The sequence below is a fragment of the Larus michahellis genome, chromosome 9 (genome assembly GCF_964199755.1).
Source record: "Larus michahellis chromosome 9, bLarMic1.1, whole genome shotgun sequence".
In the NCBI taxonomy this organism is placed as follows: Eukaryota; Metazoa; Chordata; class Aves; order Charadriiformes; family Laridae; genus Larus; species Larus michahellis.
In genome coordinates this window covers 49,216,477-49,235,231 of record NC_133904.1, presented here as the reverse complement: position 1 = coordinate 49,235,231, position 18,755 = coordinate 49,216,477, and the positions used below count along the sequence as shown (strand labels likewise).

General features: G+C 43.4%; 1 protein-coding gene across 2 annotated transcripts in view; it reads left to right on the top strand.

Moving 5' to 3' along the window:
* The window catches only part of LOC141748326 (vascular endothelial growth factor receptor kdr-like), a 136,711-nt gene that overhangs the window by 47,615 nt on the left and 70,341 nt on the right, over positions 1-18,755 (top strand). For both annotated transcript variants that reach the window (XM_074600204.1, XM_074600203.1), the window contains exons 4-8: positions 8,407-8,534; positions 12,769-12,928; positions 14,432-14,568; positions 16,059-16,218; positions 16,826-16,943. In XM_074600204.1, coding sequence (XP_074456305.1) covers positions 8,407-8,534; positions 12,769-12,928; positions 14,432-14,568; positions 16,059-16,218; positions 16,826-16,943 — 703 coding nt within the window. The remainder of the gene's footprint in view (positions 1-8,406; positions 8,535-12,768; positions 12,929-14,431; positions 14,569-16,058; positions 16,219-16,825; positions 16,944-18,755) is intronic.

Here is an 18,755-nt window from a genome sequence, read left to right as displayed (position 1 = left end):
CCAGACGCTCAGCAAGCTGAGATAGGCAAATGCTGTCCTGTCTGCTCAGCGCGGAGCCCGGCAGATAAGCTGGCTGTCTCACACACACACTGGTGGAAGGGTTTGGCACCGTATCCCAGTTAACAGTGTTCAGGGCCACACGACGTGGGAATACAGGCTATGTCACTGGGCAGGACCCTCTCTGTTGTCCCTCAAGTACTAAGGGCTGGATCCAAGGGAAAGTAAGATGCTTTCCATTCTGAATCAAGACATTCAGTACCTTCAAATCATATCCTAAAGGGTCACTTCTAAGTGGAGGAGCCTTGTAAGATGTGATGGTGAGTGAGCAGCTGAAGTTCCTGGCTAAGTCAGTGACAGCACTTGACATCCCAGCAGGAAGAGGTAACGATCCCCTCCTTCTTATTGATAAAGAATTTATAAATGAAAATTATACACATCATTCCCCCACTTCTTCCTTCCCGTTTCTTATCCACTCAGTAATTGCTAATTGCTGAACCTTATCCAAGCTCTGCAGCTGGCGGCAGCTAATGTAGGAGACCTGCTCTTAAGGATGGGACTCCAGGTAAAGCTGGTCAATATTTTCTACACAGTCTATGCTTGTCTAAAATCTAGTGTTGTGGGGAGTCAGAATTTATTAATTCTTCTGAAGTCTGAAAGATAATTTCAGCCAAAGTATAGAGACTCGTTTTTTTAAAAAAAAGAAATCTTTCCATGTTGTCTTTTATTTGTTTGGCAATGAGAAGCATTTTGCTTCCACAATTTTTGAAGTAACACTTTTTAAAGTAATATTTTTCTCTACAAATATTCCCCTGTTTCTAACATAATCTCCAGGGGAAGAATGTATTTCATTTGACCAAAACAGAATGCTTCGTGTTGACTCAGAACGGCTTCTGGGGGTTTTGCAGGCACTTTTGTTTTGCCTAAAGATAAAATATTCTGCTTTCTGTTTAATCTAAACATTCCACCCCTAATTCTTTTCATTGGCCTGCCAAACTGAAAAGTCCTTTATTTTCAAAGATCCAGTTTCAAAACAAGTGACTTTATAGAAGTTCCTCCTGTACCTAGAAAGAGCTTTGATGGGTTACCAGGAGGAACACAGCAGACCAGACAATTTCCTTGTAAAGCTTTCCAAAATACTCTGACCAAAGTGTCACTTAACTGCTAATGATCCTATTAATGTAAAGAACAGATTATAAGCCTCCTCAAAGTGTTTTTGACCTTGAGGAAGACAAACTTCATGGGGATTATGTCAAAACATGCACTTAAAGAACCTGTGAAACTCTGCCCAGGCCTCCCAGCTAAGGTATGACTGAATGAAGAAAATAAATGGTGAGGGTGAGAGAATTATCTTTAGCAGCAAGAAAGTGAGAAGCAAAATGAGAACATTTAGGAATTTCACAGACATGAACAGCCACGGATGACTGTCCTCAAAGGCCATTTAGTACTTATTATCTCTGTGGGGTGATGGATAGTATCTGAAGGGAGAGGCGATGTTAACTCCATGGCTTTAGATATGATACAAATATCATGAGACAAATTGCCATCACTGTGTATGAAACATGAACAGAAATGAAAAGCACTGAAAATCCTGTACAAAATCCTCTGTGTGCGTCCAAAGAGGATGTTTCGAACACGCCGGCAGGTGACACAGTGCTGAAAAGAGCCGTAGGAGAGAGCCTGACCCTACAAAACGCCAAGTTCCCAGGGTGCAATGCTGAGGGCTTTCAAGTTCCTCGGCTTCATCAGCAGGATGGGGCCGTGAGCCCTCTGGAGAGTGGGATTCACATGCCAAGTGAGCATCACATAATTAGAGAGCTCCTCCACTCTTGGTAGATAGTCACCTATATTACAGATAACACGACACAAAAGAACAGATGTCAGCGCAAGGTGAAGGAGTCCCGTATCTGTGCTCGCATGCTGCCACTGCGGAGCCTTGGAGAGAGAACTGCACGTTCCCCAGGGAATTGCTATTACACCGCAAGTTAAAGGGGACCCTCCCTAAGCTCATCTCAAGCAGCAATTAATCTCCACTTAGACAGAATGAGAATTTACACATGAAGGGCTTCGCTGCCTGAAGGTAAACAATGTTCTTGTAGGCACTTGACCTTTGAGTCACTTTGGTGGGCGGCCTGCTGGATTCTTCTGCCTGGCTCTGTCCCACTGGCTGGACCGCGGGCTGCCTTCCCCTCCGTGGTCCCGCTGCCTCTGTTTCCTTTGCCTTGCTCTTTGTGTTCCCTCTGGAGCCACGCTGGGTCAACAGCAACACCCTGGCCTGGCTGCAGCTTCCTGCAAACTTGCCCTGCCCCGCAGAGCCAGCCGGGGTGAGACCCAGGGGAAGGGGCTCTTCCCTCGCCTTCCAGCCGGCGCTGCAGGCGATAAGTCCCTAATGTGCTCCAGCTCTTGTCTTTCTTCACATATAATGAGCTTTGCAGCCCACAGTAAATTATTCTGTTTAATTATCCAATGGGAATTGATAGGTGTTTCCTTATGGGTGAGATTCACAGGGCGTGTTACCTTCCCAACGCAGGAGGAACCAATGTGCCAAGCTACAGGGAAATTCCCTCTTTTCACAAAGGGTTTCTTTGCTGAGAATTTTTTCCCACCGAGTTCAGTGCTGGTAACTGCCGAGTTTCCAAGTCTTGTACTGCAGGACGGCACCTGCGTTTCCCATGCCACAGCTCTCCAAATTGCAACAGTTGAGTGCAATTGATTTACACCATCTGGAATTAGAGATCGTCCTTGAGGCCGAGGTTATCATTTTTAACGAACAGTGACCCTGTCCCTTTTGTTTCAAGAAGTTCTGTCTCTGAGAGGCTTTTTTACAAGGAGTTAACTGATTGCTGATTAACTTAAGGTGGTGAACATGTTTGTAACGCTGGCAGTGACACTCCCGATGTCCCAGCAGATCATTTTTCCATGCCAGAGTCAGTCAGAACTACTTAGGAGTTTCGTGAAGGATTCAGTTTTTTGTCTGTGCAAACCATAACAAAGGTATCAGCTGGCAGTTGATTAGTTCCCTCGTCAGTATTTATTCTTTGTCATTTTGTTAAGATCCGAAGCTGAGCCACTTTCTATTTGCTTATCTGTTAAGTGAACGGCCCAGCTGCCTGGAAAGCGCTGGTGCTCGGAGCGTCTCCGTCCCAAGGCACGTGGGGTCGGCTCACTCCTGCTTATGGGGCTGATGATATTATTTTTTCTTTTGCACAGAATTTCACTGTTAGGGAGAAAGAAAAAAGCCTCCCTGGCCTCACTGACATAGCCACGGTTATTTAGTGAGCACTTGACCTTCACCTGCGACCGCCTTTGCCTTTCTTCCAAGGTCATTTTTCCCTGACGGCCGAAGTGCAGCCCGAACCTCAGGTTTAAGCTCCCGTGTCAAAACTGTGGTAGTTTAGCCCTGCAACCAGCTGCCACGTTACCCTTGTCACTTCAGGAGCTGCTCTGCTGACTCACACAGATATCTTGCCCTGTTTCAATATTCCAATTCCAGTATTCCAATTTCAGTATTCCAATATTGCAGACTGAAACAGGGAGGAAAGGAGGCCTGGGGTAGGCAGGGAACTCCCTTTAAGCTGGGGCTGTAAACCAGATAAAGCACTGAGATAACACAAATGATGGCCATCTGCTCACTGCACAGGGCTCTAGGAAACCTCACTTACTGTAGGAGAGTGATCCGTAAAATATAAACCCTTTTTCTCATTTTTTCAAAGCAGAGTGAGAACAAAGCCCATGAGACCTGCCATCTACCAGAGATCACCAATCAATTGCAGCTCAAGCCTTTCCCAACCCAGTCTGGATAACCCAAAACCTGCCATTTGCTGTTGTTAATTGCACAGTGATTTTAAAACACTCTCTAGATTTCAAATACTGATGGTAGAAGGGTAGATTTATATATTTTGGCTTCCAATTCTGGCTGCAGCTTATGATCTGGTACAGCATAATTCTAGTTACTGGCTAGACACCTGGCAATTCAGGTGCAGGCTGCTATTAAAAAATCAATTAGGAATGAAATATAGCTTCTGTTATATATACTATACATTCATGCTTCCTGTTTAGGTGTTCCTCAGTAGTTTAGTGCCACTGTGATGATTATCTATCCTATTTACAGCTGAAAAAAGTAAATTATTTTTAGGTCTGCTGTGAATCTGTTAATTTGGTAGAGGCCAGTCTTGGGAGTAGGGAGAGATGATGGAGGAGAATGGGGTTAAATAATTTTATTTTTTTTCCCTGAACAGGAAATAGTTTTGAGAAATTGTATTTTGTTTGACTAAGATATTTCCATCATTGCATAATTCAATATTTTCTGACATTTTATGATTATTTAACTTTGCTTAGCTACCTTCTTTTGATTTATGTTACTTTTTAAACAAACAGTGCTATTCTGAAATTCCCTCTAAAAATACTGGCACAGATATTTTTAAATTCAGTGTTCCCATTTTTTCAGTCCAAACAATTAGTCCAAATTTGATCCAGATTTGTGAATAGTTTGCTATCAAGAAGCGCCTGTTTTCACAGCAAATTTCCTCTTGGCCTATATTCTTGTCTGTCCCCCTGTCAGGTGGCACATCAGTCGTTCTCTCTTTTTCTCCATGGGGCTAGAAATAGATAGGGGGATACTTCCCCTGACCCTTTTTTGCACTCCCAGTGGTTGTTGCAAATACACAAAAATCTACTTTCTCTGCTTTTTCATATAACAAATTATCCAAGGATCGTCTTTTAATAATCCAGGGTCATCTTTTAAGTAGAACGGCCTTTCACCATTTGCACAAGATTTGAAATTGGCTATAAAAATATCAGCCCGTTGGATACCTCTAGGACTGGTTTAGCTGGAGAGCAGGACAGCAGAGGCAGTAAGCAGCGCTAATGCTCAGGGACAAACACTGACCACATTTCTGGAATGGGACTCAATAGAAGAATTTAGCAGAGCTGTTTGGGAAAGTGCATAAAACACAGGATTGAGTATAAATATTTCCTATTAGTTAGAGGGATTGGAACACGCTACAAAGTTGTGGTCTGGAGATCAGGTTTCTCAGCTCAAGGCTTGATTAGAACCAGTGCCCACCTAACCAAAAAGTTCACATGTGTATCAGAAACTTCCTAAATATGAGGGAGATTACAGGTCTCATTTTTTAATTCTAATTAATCTCTCTCAAATAATGTTTCTTGCAATGCCCTTACTCCAAAGCACATGTTTTTTATAAACCAACCCAGTCAGAATAAATCAATGGCATGCAATAAAAGCTGGCAGGAAAAGACATTACTAGAAATGATAGACATCGTCCAGAATCCTGGTCTTTATCTTCTGTTTTACTGCCTTGTGTTCAGTGCTACTGACGAGCTCCTTCTCACAGCTCCCCGCATTCATCCCACACCTCTTGTACTCGCACGGTGACCCAAAAGCCTTTGGCAAAACATCATGGTAACACGGGTGACCTTTCTGATACACCCAAGGAGCTCCAACCAACATTTGCTCTCATCGTGATGAAGCACGTGGTACATTTTGGCTGCTAAGAAACCTATTTCCAGTTCTCAGAGCTAAAATTAAGCCATCAGAAATACAAAAGGCAACAGTCCCACGCTCCTGTCTCAGTCCCCGTCTTTCACCCTTCATATTTTTGTGAGTGAAACTGGTTTGGGTTGTGAAGCAAAGGAACTCCAGCTCAGCACCGAGCTAAGTCTTTGAAGATTAATTCCAAGTGAGAGCACTTATATATTTCCATGACATTCCCTAAGCAAAACTGTTGTCATTAGCCAGGAAATGAACATTGATATCCCCAAATGAATGACCTGTTCCCAGATGGGTTACCAGTCGTGGGGAAATAAAGACAAAGCGACTGAGATAAACCAACTCTGTTGTCCTTTGCCAGTGGAGCTGTGGAAGAGCAAATCCAAATCTCACACTCCATGTTCAAACTGTTCTGCAGGTCACCAATAAGCGGAGTTACATCGCCTACATGTAGAACACTTGTTACCCAGAAAAATTCAACATAAATAAGCACTTCACCTACTGTTTAATTACAGATCCTCCAGCATGGAATACACAGCTCCCTGCTAGGGTCCAAAGGGTGACCATTTGTTTTAAACCCAAAATTGGATCCCCACTGATTTGAAACAAAAGACTGTTTGCCAGGGATGGAGTACTGGGAAAGGAGAAATTCTGGAGGGTTTCACAATTTTAACCTCGTTGTTGAGAGTAGCCAAAATGGCCAACACTAGAAAGGGACACTTGGAATTTTTAAAACTCCATGTGCAGGCTTTTTTCCTCACTATCTCAAAAAGTTAGAGAAATACTTTGCCATCTTTTCATGGAAACGTTAGAACATTCCCAGTTTAGCCAGCAGATGAAGGAGGGAGAGTGGCCTGATACAGTAATGCAAGGATTAATGGAATGAATTGATAGCGTCACTCCAACACACTTCAGCTGGGGCTTTCTTCAACCACAGAACAGCTGCCACAACAGCCTTAGAGGTAACACGAGAGCGTGCATTTAGGTGACAGCATTGGGGCCAGCTGGCCTTACCCACTGGTGCTAAACCAAGACGATCACACCGGTCAGGCTCTTAAGCACAGCCCGTGGCTTTGATTTTTGTGTTTGAGAGGCGTCTGATCCCAGCTGAGGGGATACGCGGCCTTTACCAGAGATACTCTCATGCCGCACTGCAGAGTCAGACCGACGCCTGCTAACCAGAGGGGCCGTGTGACAGGAAAGGTGCTGGCACCGTTGTCACAGGGTTTCACCCTGGCAGCTGTAGGGACATGGGCAAGGGCACGGTGTGGCCCGCGGGGGAATGGTCCGGCACAGCCCGCCTGAAGTGGCTGCTTCTTCACTTTGGCCCCGGAGCGCAGGAGGGCTCCCCAACATCAGGAGGGCTCCCCAACATCTAGAAGTGGCATTCTTGTCTTGATTTCGTGGTGCATGGACTTTTTCATGTATTTGCACCAAGATGGGTCCTTCTGGGCGTTTTCTGGATGAACAGTGGGGCTAGACCCACCAAGCAATAATTAATTTTTTCCCTCTATTAAAAATCCCTTAATTATCAGGAATTAGAGAGGAAACACGACATGAGGATACAAGGGTAGTTCAGGAAGTACATTAATGATTTTCATCAAGAAGGACGCTTTTTCTCATTATACAACATCAGAGAACAGGTCGCCTACGCTATAGGTGTTTCCCAAAGCCATAAAGTGCTTGGCCATTGTTGGAGGCCTCCTGCTGATCCATAGGGATGGATGTGTCAGCCCTGGCTGACTGCAGTCATCACCAATTTAGCCCGTTTGGGAGCAGTTAAGCATTCTTTTGAAAACTGATTTTGATTTCCTCATAGCACATCCTTTTTTAAAGTACTGTCAGAATACTACAGCACATTTTTGCAACCTTGTTCACAAACCTTTCATTTCCCATGCTTTAGGTGAAGCCATTTCCAAAATCTAATTAAGTGTGTGGAGGCAGGTCCCAAGCCAAGGCCAAGCAGGTTGAGGTTATTGTACAGGGGGCACATCCTTTGCTGTCAACAGTATAATCCAAACCAAAAGCGGTCGATTGCCTACACTGTGTGGTGTAGCGGGTATTGCATTAGCTGAATGGGATTTGAGGCTTTATACCATAAGAATATCAAGCTGAAGAACGCTTTTCAGAAAAACCTTGAAGCTTTTAGGATTTCACAAACACTATTTTAATTTTCTGATGATCATCACTGTATTCAGACAATGAAAAATCAGTGAATAAGACTCAGAAGCTTTATTAACTTAAACTACATCAGATATTTATTTATTTCTATTGTATATGTATATTCAGTCTGACTTCTTGTGGCAGATCTGTAGAAAATCCCACAGTTCTCCAAGAGTGTGACCAAGTTACTCCACTGTTAGGTTAAACAGATTATTCGTGCTTTGAATATCATGGGTGTACATGCCCTTTTTGCATGCTTTCTGCAATATTCTAGAGATACTCATTTACTGAAAGACGCTTTGTTCTATCAGTAGAATAACTGCTGTAAACCTATTGCAACATTTAACTGCTGTGGCATTCAGGAGTGCTGCGGTATAAAATCACCTACGAAAGAAATTCAGAATACTGGGGAAAGAACAAATTCCAGCGCCATGAAGACCTGTGGAGCGGATCTATTAACTTCATTTTTGCAGATGGGGAATGTATAAGAAAAGGAGTTTTTATAAGATTACACTGCAAACTGGTAAAATAGGGTTAGAAATGGGATATTCCCACTCCTGGTCACTGGCAATAATCCCTAGGTGCCACTGGCATTGGCAAACAAGCAAGATGTGACTGGCTGTCTTGTCACACACAGGGAGCCTTCTACGGGCAATTAACCACTCAGATTACGGCGCCTTTCTGGTCATTGACCAGTAAAGTAGCAGTTTTTTAAATCAATGTTCTTTTCCCTGCAGACTACAGAAATCCATTTGTGGAGATTCACCCGGAACATCCTGAAATAATCTACATTTTAGATGCTAAGAAAACGGTTGTTGTCCCTTGCCGAGTTACCTCGCCAGATATCAAACCGAAGCTTACCCAGGTAAGTGCCAGTTTCAGAGAAACTCAATGCATTCAGAGGTCTGGGCTGCCAACACAACAGGTAAAAATACAAAATAAAATGTATAAATAAAATACTAAATAAAAGCTAGGTAAGTTTCAAAAAATAAAAATAGCCGACACTGAAAATCCAGCAGCACAGTCCTGCCCCTGCAGTGTATCACTGGTGAACTGTGTACAAGGGTGTTTTGGGGATTAGGTTGAGTTTATCACATATTTTTCTCATCTTGTGGCTTTTTGTTCCTCCATAAATTGCCCAAGATCGATAACAAGACACTATTTTTCTTCAAAAATCTTTGTTTAAGACCTGGCTATTAGCTATTCTCATGAAAGCTTCTCTCTTTTATATCTTGAACCTCCTCAGAACAGTTGCCCATTTTTGCTTGATTTTTCCCAAGTTTCAGCCTTGGGAATAAATGGCTGGAGCAGCCATCCCTTCGGCAGCAGTTACATCTGAATGTCAAGGTTACAGAGTGGTCCATGGAGGCCAAGGCCATTTAGTATAATAAAAATGGAAATTTAAGGTCTGGGGCTTCCTCAGTTGATGGAGATCTAGTCGCTCATTTAAAGGGCTTCAGAATTGCTCTGTAGAGAAGCCCATCACAGAGCGAGGAACGGAACATCGGTCTCCTGCCTCCAATCCTGCCTTTTACCTAACAGGTTACGTGTCCTTCCGTTCCCCGGCTGGGCTGACCGCTCGAGCTGTCCTGCAGGGAACAAGAGCTCACCCTCTGCCCCTTTTCCACAGCCTCTCCTGGAGGGGCTGGGAGAGCTGAGGTTGTTCTGCTGGATACGGTGTGACAGCGGAGCACACACAGAGAGGCTGGTGCTCTGCTGGTGGAGGGCTCTGAGGACCTTTGCTCCTCTTAGCAGTTAGATGTCTTAGATGTTTCCTTCTCCTGGGACACGGGACATGAAATCACGGTGGCCCGAGACAGTGCTCGGGCTCCCGCTGAGACCAATGGCAAATTTCCAGCAGACGTGCAGAGGGACAGCGCTGGCCTTATTGCTTTAGCAGATCTCTATTTTTAAATTTTGTCAGGAGGGATTAAAAGCGGGGGAATAAGGCTCGTCTCCAGTTATAGATTATCACTTTTGCTTGGATAAGTGTTATCACCTTCTGTTGCTTGGCTATAAAAGTGAAACATCCCCATACTATTTTAGCCTACCCCAAGCAAATTCATTGCTGGAGTACTGCTGCTGACCTCGGCACAGGCACACGAGCCTAAAGGTGGCCTTGGAACCTCGACCAAGGAGACCTCTACACTTATCCCCCCTTATTTACAGGCAGCCCTGCTCTCCCTGCTTTGCCAGCTAAATTCTCTCCTGGTAATTTCGTCAAACACAAACTGAAGTCCTTTACCTTGCTGCAAGCTGCTGCTGGAATGAAATCTCCCCTGAAATCTCCCTTTTGAATTGCGAAGAAAATTGTCCCCAAAAGAGATTTTTCCCTTCCAAGGGAGAGGGGCCGGACTGCAGGGCAGGGATGTAGATGTTGGGTGCTGCTCCCCAGAGGAACCCTCCTGAGGCCGGGAGCTGGGAGCTGCTCCTGGGGATGTGCTTTGGGAGGCGTGTGGTGGCTTCGGGAGCCGCCAGCCCCGGGCTCCATCTATGGGAAGTCACCGCTTGTTTTGCCTTGTCTGGGAATTTCCTAGCGCCGTGTGGAGCCGAGGTGGCGGCTTCCCGTGCGAAGAGGAAGCGGGCGGGAGAGGGGTGGAGGTAAGGATGGAGGAGGAGAGGTGAATAAGGCGATCAGACAAATTTAGAACATCCTCTTCTTCCAAATTTAATCTCCGATAGACAACGAACTTCAAAGGGAGGGAAGCCACTGTGATTTCCTTCAAGCAGCATTGATGCTTTTTGTTTGATTGTTTAAATATATATTTTTGAATATTTTATGAAGACGTTTAATATCTGTGAGTGTTGAAAAGGGCCTCCTGAGTAGGGTTACTTTTTCTTTCCCCTTCCTGTATCCATCAGGGAGCAGAGCTGCCAAACCATGAAGTTCAGCTTTATCACATTTTATTATTCTTGTAGAAAATGTACTTTTTTCCACCGTAAATTAAGTTCCTTATGTTACCATTATACTTTAAAATCATTGCACTCTCTGGCCTTTTAATATGTATGGGGAAAGGTACCTCTTGCTAATACTAAGTTAACTCTACGTATCATCTGTGTTATTAATGAACCCATGCTAAGACACACAATTCAAACTTCTAATTTTGCTTAACATGATTTTAATTCTGGGCAAAAAAACTATTTTTAGTCTTGTCAGATCTGTTTAGTCCCCGATCTGGTTCAGTGAGCATTTGCCACTTACAGCTTTGACCTTCCTGGGTGTTAAGGCATGATTAAGCCTCAGGTCTCAGATCTCTTTCTGTAATTTTCCTGAATTTTCCTAATGGCTCTGAGCAGAGATACCACAGCTTGACTACTTCGGAAATATTTACATGAAATCCACATTTCCTACTACTGTCAGAAGAGAACCGCTGTTCCGAAAGCAAACACCTGTCTCGCTGTGCCTGCTTCCCCACAGCAACATCACCAGCCACTGCCCCGCGGCCATCAGCCCTGTGTCTTTGATCTGTGCTGAATATGCAAAAACAAGCGACCTAAACCAACGCCAGCCTGATCAATTTTATATTCACGAGAGGTATGAGCATCAGCTCTCAGAGCCTGGAGCTGAAATTTCTTCGGAACAGGAGTATTATTTAAACTGAATCCTATTTAAACCACACTGCCATACACGAGTACTGTTTGTTTGGAGACAGAAAAATAAATTGCATGCTGCATAACAACAAGAATAAGAGCAAAACCATTACATCATTGAGGAAGTTCCCACTTGTGGTCCCTAGTGCAGCTCTTCCCTTGGTTAGCTTCAAAAGCTAAAACAAGGTAGCTCTGAAATGCCCCATCTTTGAGAAGGCAGTATATGATAAGAAGGAAGAAGCAGCACTGTGCAAATAAAATTAGTTATCATGCGGCAACTGTAGGCACACTGAGGGTTCCCCAAACCCTTCATTTTTCAGCCCAAAGGGATCTCACCACTCCTGCAGTGCACCCTCAGTCCTAAAGAGCCTCCCTGCGTCCTGCTGGAAAAGTCAGACACCCACAGCCTGTGCTTCCATCCGCCTGCCTGCAAACAGGTGGAAACGGGTGAATCTCAGTGATCTGCTCTTTTACAGACTCCTGAATTATTTGTCCGCATTTAATTTCATGTATTTCTTTTCTACATTGCAATCCAGGATTTTCAAAATGATTGGAAAGTAAATTGCATTTTCTCTGGCAAATAGAGGATTTCCCCGCGTGTTAATAATAATAATAATAAACGAATCATTCCCAGCAACAAAAGCTAACCTGCTTGACATTGGTGCTGTCCAAGGGCGTACAGAGGTTTTACTCTTATTAAATGAATTTTTGCTCTAGTTTATTTTCCACATTCACCTTTCGTACCCTCACTTCTTCTTCATAAGCAGAACTTAGGGATACTATTTTTTCAAGACTCTCAGACCATTACAAATATTTATGAATTGAGGACCAAAAATTTCTCAGTTACTAGGTCCCCTTATTTCTGCCATCCTGTGATTTACCATCTTAAGTCGCCCACGCAGCTTCAGTGCCTAGTGGAAATCAATAGGCTGCTTTGAAAGTGCCTCATCCCTTCCTGTGACACAGAGAGAGCGGATGACTAGCCACAGGCCAGCCATCAGGCGAGTTAGTGACATGAACAATTCTGACTTTTGGGGATCTAACTTCACACGTATTTTTAAAGTACTGTGAGATCCCAGAAAAACATGCTGGTTTTTCACCAGCGTGTAGCTTTAGGAGAAGCAGATTTTGTTCTTAAACTCTTCCAAAAAGATTACCCTACCGAATTCCTCTAAGATAGGCATAATTATTTCCAGTAAAGAGATGAGGGAAATGGGACCTACAATGGGTAGCATGGTATCTTGCCTAAGATCTGAGAGGACTGAATCAAAAGCCTCAGTTATGATGTCCAAGTCTTGGATTTCAAAGACAGTCATACCTTAGGGAGGGCTTTCCTATTTGCTTATGTTGATGTTGTTTAAGATATGTGTGGAATGAGACCACCAACCACTCTGAAAGGTCAAATGCCTACCCTGCCTCTAAAGCAGAACAGCCTTGGCTGGTTGCCTCTGTGGTCTGGGGGGAAAGGGAACGTCTCACAAGCCTCCCATCTGTCTGTTCTCTTTCAGTATCCTTATTCTGTAGAGATGAACTTCAAGGGGATGACGTGGGACCCAAAAATAGGATTTGTCATCCCCTCTCACTCTTTCGTTTACTCCGGAGTACTCACGTGCACTGCAAATGTCAACGGAAGCGTGTTCACCTCCTATTACCTGGCGCAGAGACTGGGTGAGTGACTGCTGTGTGCCGAGGAATGACCGCAATGTTTCTATTTCCTAGCTAAGCCCCTGGGTATTATTTCTTGGTTAGCCTCAATTATATTTGATATATCTATTTGGTATGTATCTGTAACAAGTCCAAGCTGGAACGCTAAAAGCAAACTCATTCTTCTCCTTTTTTCCTGTTCAATAGAACTTGGATTTGGTCCACTCCTGGTTTTGAAAAATTACCAAGCGTTGAGGTGGTACAAAATAGGAGTATTATTTTATTCAAACCCCACCAAGGTTTTGTTTGCTTGGATTGAGCTATATTTACATTAAAACAACTGCTGGTTTGGGATAAACCAAACAGTAGCTTTCTTTTTGCGTCTGGTCATTAAACACACAAGATCAGGGTATAAAAATCTCATTAAACTGCTAATTCAAATCTTTGCTTTTTAATGTAGTTTCTCCTGGTGATTTACTATACCCTTTCCCTTGTATTTACAGCTGAGCTTCAGCTCAGAATTAAAATCTGAATTTGAAGCAACTAAACATTAAAATTTTGAGTGCTGGGGATTTCTGTGAAGCCAATTAGAGTTTATTTTTCCTTTGTTTTCAGTGAATGTTCTTTCTTTCCTCATACATTATATTTTTGACAGAGGAGAGTTTCTTGTGACTTCATTCCCATTAGATCATGGCATCCTTCTATACAATTAGCACTCCGCTTTAAACAACAGGCTTGTAAATTTGTATGGCAGCCAAGTAACCAAGTAAATCTCTCTCTCTTTTTCTTCATTGTTGGAGTAATTACTTTTTACTAGAATCATGAATGCAAAGCTAAGAAATCCGTTAGGTCATCCGTCTCCAGCCCAAAAGGGCACAGGCAATACCTTACTCTAGAACGTGTTACTGTGCAGCGGTCAGGCGTGTGTTTGGCACGGGGCACCATAAACACCGTGCAGGCTTATTTCAGAGTTAACGTATTTAAGGCATCAATAAAGATAAGATATTAAGATTTAAGATATAAGATATAAGATGTAAGATATAAGATAAGGTATAAGGTATAAGACCAAGATTTGGGGATCCCATTCAGAAAGGAAAGGCAGTCGGTCATCAGAGGGCAGGAGAAACATCTCTCGTGTTTTACAGAAATTAATCCTCTCGCAGATATGCAAATGTTGAGCAACTCAAAAGGATAAGTCTCTTTTGAAAATTTTTTCTAAGAATGGCTGTGGAGCTGATGAGTGAGGGTTGGAGCCAAACATGGCAACTGCAAGAAAAGTAATTCATGAATTACTGTGTCCACATGTGATCTGTTTGATCGGCTGGCGTTCAGCTGATACAGCTGACCTAATGTTTCCATTGTCGGGGCATTTCCAACAGTTTCCATAGAAACGACAGCAGAAGGTGAGGCGTTTGGAAACTGTGAAAGGAGTGGGTGTTGGAAAGGCAACTGGAGTGTGGATTCCATCTTGAACGTCATTGACATAGAGAGCGCTGCGTAGTGATACCTTTGCTTTTTTCATTTCAGAGGGCAGAGTACAGAACCTGGCTCTGAAAGCAACTCCCAAAAAACTGCTGGTTGGAGAAACTCTCTATTTGGAATGCAGAGCAGAAACCTTCATCAACGGGCGCATTGAGCTCATCTGGATGTGTCCTAGTGGGAGAGTGAGTTGAAGAAAATTCTGTACTCTGCTATCACGAGGTCTCCCCCTACCCAAAAGAAAGATCTGTTCCCAGGGCTGAGTAAACCCTAACTACTACTTATTCTGAAATATAGCCAACCGTTTGTAAGCCTACAATTGATTGTATTTTTAGTTTGGAGGAATCTAAAATGTATCTGACCATCTTGAACCTGCAAATTAAACCGCAAATCTCAGGCTAAATATAAAAAGAAAGAAAAACCAGAAGTGGATGGTTCATGTTGGAAGAATAGCTGTCTCATTTCTTCTGGCCTCTTTGTTGATCCCTGCTCAGAGTGGCAAATCTCAAAGGCAGCCACGAAGGCTGCAAGTCGTCAGTCTGCTCAGCCATCTTGGCTTTTATTAAGTAGGAAAAAGTGAAACAAAAGCCAATTGTATCTGCTGAAATCTCAACCAAAGAATGAAATTTAAATTAGGTTCTTGGGCTTTCTGTGGAATGCAATACAAAAATGACAAATTTGACGTAGAAATATGTAAGAGACTGAGCGTTTGCTTTGATGTACTAAAACCTTTCAGTTCTCCTAAGGAAAAACAAAGGGAAGAAGGGGTATTTTCCAAATCAGTTCATTTATCTGAGATACTGCTCATGGTTCTATTTGATGCTTAGAATTAAAATGATGGCTTTTTTTTCTTTTTAGTTCAGCAAAATATACATTTCAAAGAAGCACCTAAGCCTATTGGGAAAGCGTAAAATGAGATTCCTAAATATTTTTCACTTATTTGTTCACTTAGAGAATGAATGTCTGATTTTGTTTTGGTGAAGAAACTACAGAAAATATAAGAGAATTTAAAGAAGTGCAAGTAATATGGTGTTACTGAATTTTGCTTCTTGAATCCCATATGATGGAAGAGAGTTGTTTTTCTATGAACCCTCCTTAGATTTCTAACATTACAAATGTAAAACTTCTTGGCCAAATCTCTGGGATCAAAAATCCTCTCATAAGCAATAACGCTTTCTAAAATTCTACAGGAATTTGCATTGGCACTTGGCTGTCATAATATATTATATTTCTGTCATAATATATTTCTTTTAGAAAGAGGAGGCTTTTTAAGACAGAAAAAATCTGACTGTGACCAAAAAAAACCCCACACAACAAAAACCAAAGCACAACTCTGACCCTACAGATGCCACCAGCAGTTCTGCACCGCGATCCCTGGGATCTGGTCCCGGAGAGGGGCTGATCTGAGCTGCACCCCCTTATTTACCTGCCCGCCCAGGCTGCTGAGAGAAGCGCCACAGTTCCACTCTGTTTCTCTCTCTTATCAGACTTGATAATGAAACCTCACACAAGAGCTTTTCCTGCTGATTTGTCTTTTATATTATTTATTTCAGTGATGCAGAGCTATGATAATTTTGATATGAATCACTGCTTTTCTTTACCGGCAGACTTTGAAAGGATGAACAAAATAATCTGGTTTATGCTGGTTTTTGACCCCCTTTTTCCTGACTTCCAGCACCCTTATCCTAGAAGAACAATAGACCAGAGTGGCATGGTGTATAAAGTTGGCAGTAGCCTGACAATTGCAAATGTCACCATGCAAGACGGAGGCCTGTATGTATGCAAAACGTTCAACGTAACACGGCTGGAGGCCAATGTCACAGTTACAGTGTACGGTAAGTTCTGCAGCTAAATCAGAATACCCAAGAACCAAGATTGTTAAGCTTAAAGGGTAATGCCACATTATTAAATCTGTTGATATGCAGATGGCATTAGGAAGAATGCCAGCTAGTTAAAACAACCATTAATCATCTCTAATCTCTAATCAATCTATGAGAGAGTCAGCACCCAGCACTATGTTTTCAAAGAAACTAGCAAGCTCAAGACTGAGACACGGCTGAGGACAGGGATTAACTGGGAACTGAACTGTTCTGAAGAAGCTGGCACCAAGTGTGGTTGCTGATGCCCTGAAAATCTGGCCCGCTGGCATCCACATGGACAAGAGATACCCCGGGCATTTTTACAGCCTGCTCCAGGGGCAATGCAGATGGATATTTTCTGCTTTAAATATCAAGCCCTTCATTTGGAGACAAACCTTCCTGGCTGGGGCTGAGCTTTGCAGGGGAACTGCGGTAACACCTCGTCATACCGCTTGGTTGTCTGCAGCTTCTGCAGATCTGTATCGCAAAAAACCTGGGGTAGACACAACCCAATTCAAAGATGTGAGCACTGTACTGTGGCAGATCTGCCATGACTTGTCCTCCTGCTCGTTTCTCTTTCCAGACAAACCTTTCATTACGGTTTCACATAAGAAAGGGCCTTACTACGAGATTACATCAGGACACAAGTCGCTGAAACTCGCTGCAAAGGTGGACGCCTTTCCTCGTCCAAGCGTCACCTGGTGAGTACCATCATCTCTAGCAAAATCAGGAACACACAACCTTCTTTTGAGCTCCTGTCTAGAACAGATTTTCGCTGTTCCTCACCACATAGATAAAAGATGAGCGCTGGGAATGCTCATAGCACAGTTCAGCTAAGGAGATGTGACTCCCTTCTGTGCTGACATAGGCCCTGTGAAGCTGGGCAAGCCATACCTCTTTCCCATGCTATTTTTCTCTCCTAGTCATGAAGAAAAAGCCCCTACAGGAAAAATGGGGGTTTCATTTACCCTGGACACAGAACTGTTTGGAAGATTGAAGTAGAAAGCGATTGGGAAGGGGTTGCCAGTTTACCACCGTTAGCGGTGGTCAGCTGGCAAGGACGCAGCGCGTAACTGAAAGCTGCAGGACACATTCTCAACATGAGAAATTGTTTCTCTTTATAACTTTTAAGTAATTTTCTCCAATCCTGTACCACCAGCAATGGCAGATCCTTCCAGACAATGCAGTGAATCTTCCTGAGCAAACTAAAGGCTCCACCAGGACTATAACGGATCGCTTTAATAGGAGTGGCAGCATGTCAGGAACTCCAGAAGACATTAATTTCTCTCTTTACCCTTTCATCTTTTGTCCTCTCTCTTCCTACTTTTTCTATGCTTCATTCTACAGAGGGTCTTTAACAACCCCATCCAACACCTTATACATCTTTAACTGTATGAAATCCCGTGGGACGGCTGGCACGGCTGTGCCTGTCCTGGCAGAGGAGGTGGCGTGGGGGAGCCACCACCTGCACGGTGCCCTTTTCCTTGGCCAGTCAAGTGCCACGCTGGGGGGGGACAGCAGTCAGCAAAAGGTATTGGTCAGGGATGGGTTTGCTGCATTTTTTTTTAGCAGTCAAATAACATGAAATTCTCTAATATTCAGTCAAATCGGTGAACTCAGTCCTGCCAGCAGATATCTTTAATTGTTGCTGTTATTTAGGAGACGGGAATGTTTTTGTGAGTTGAAGTGGGGACCGTCCCCCTTTTCTCTGCCAAGGCTTTGTTCTCAGGGCCCAGCGTGGAGCTGCTCAGGAGCTGCTGGGACCACCAGAGCTGCCTTCCCTGCATGTCTGAAGCTACAGCTGTTGATGTTGGAGGTCTCTCAGGACAGTTGTTTAAACGACTGGAAAGGAGGTTTCCAGCATTCTCAGGCAGTAGGACACATGCCCCAGCTTCTCCTTCCACCAAGCCTAAAGCTCTGTGTGCGGCAAAGTCTGGCCGATTTCATATTCATAACCCAAATCTGCATATTGGATTAGCAGTGAAGAGGAGTCTGCTCATGCAGACTCTGCTGTCCTTCTCTTAGCTAGTGAAGATTCAAGATTGTGGATTCCTCACTGACCTTCCTATTGACTGTAAATTCTCCAGGTCAGAGACTTACGCTTTTAACAGTAAGGGGTCGTATGTACATATTGAAAGACAATTCTGCTTAATTAATATCTTGTTTTAAAATTGATGACACAAATTTTGGCTAATCTGCGTTTAGTATTGCACATCCAGCATAATCTGGGGGCATCTAGATGTACATTTGATCATAGCTGAGCACGCAAGAGGCACTCTTCATGCAGATCAATTGAAATATTTTTTTCCTGCTTGTTGGATGAAGCCACCCCATGGCACTGCAGGCGCTACTCAGTTTTAGTGTGGAAGGATAAAAGGAATAGATGTCCACTTCAAGCAGTGATTATAGATCTGCTTCCATCGCTGTTTCCAAAGGACGACTCTTTCCCCACCCTAATTTGGGGTAACATAGGATTTCTGAGGGCTAACATAACTGCATGCACGTGATGAGCT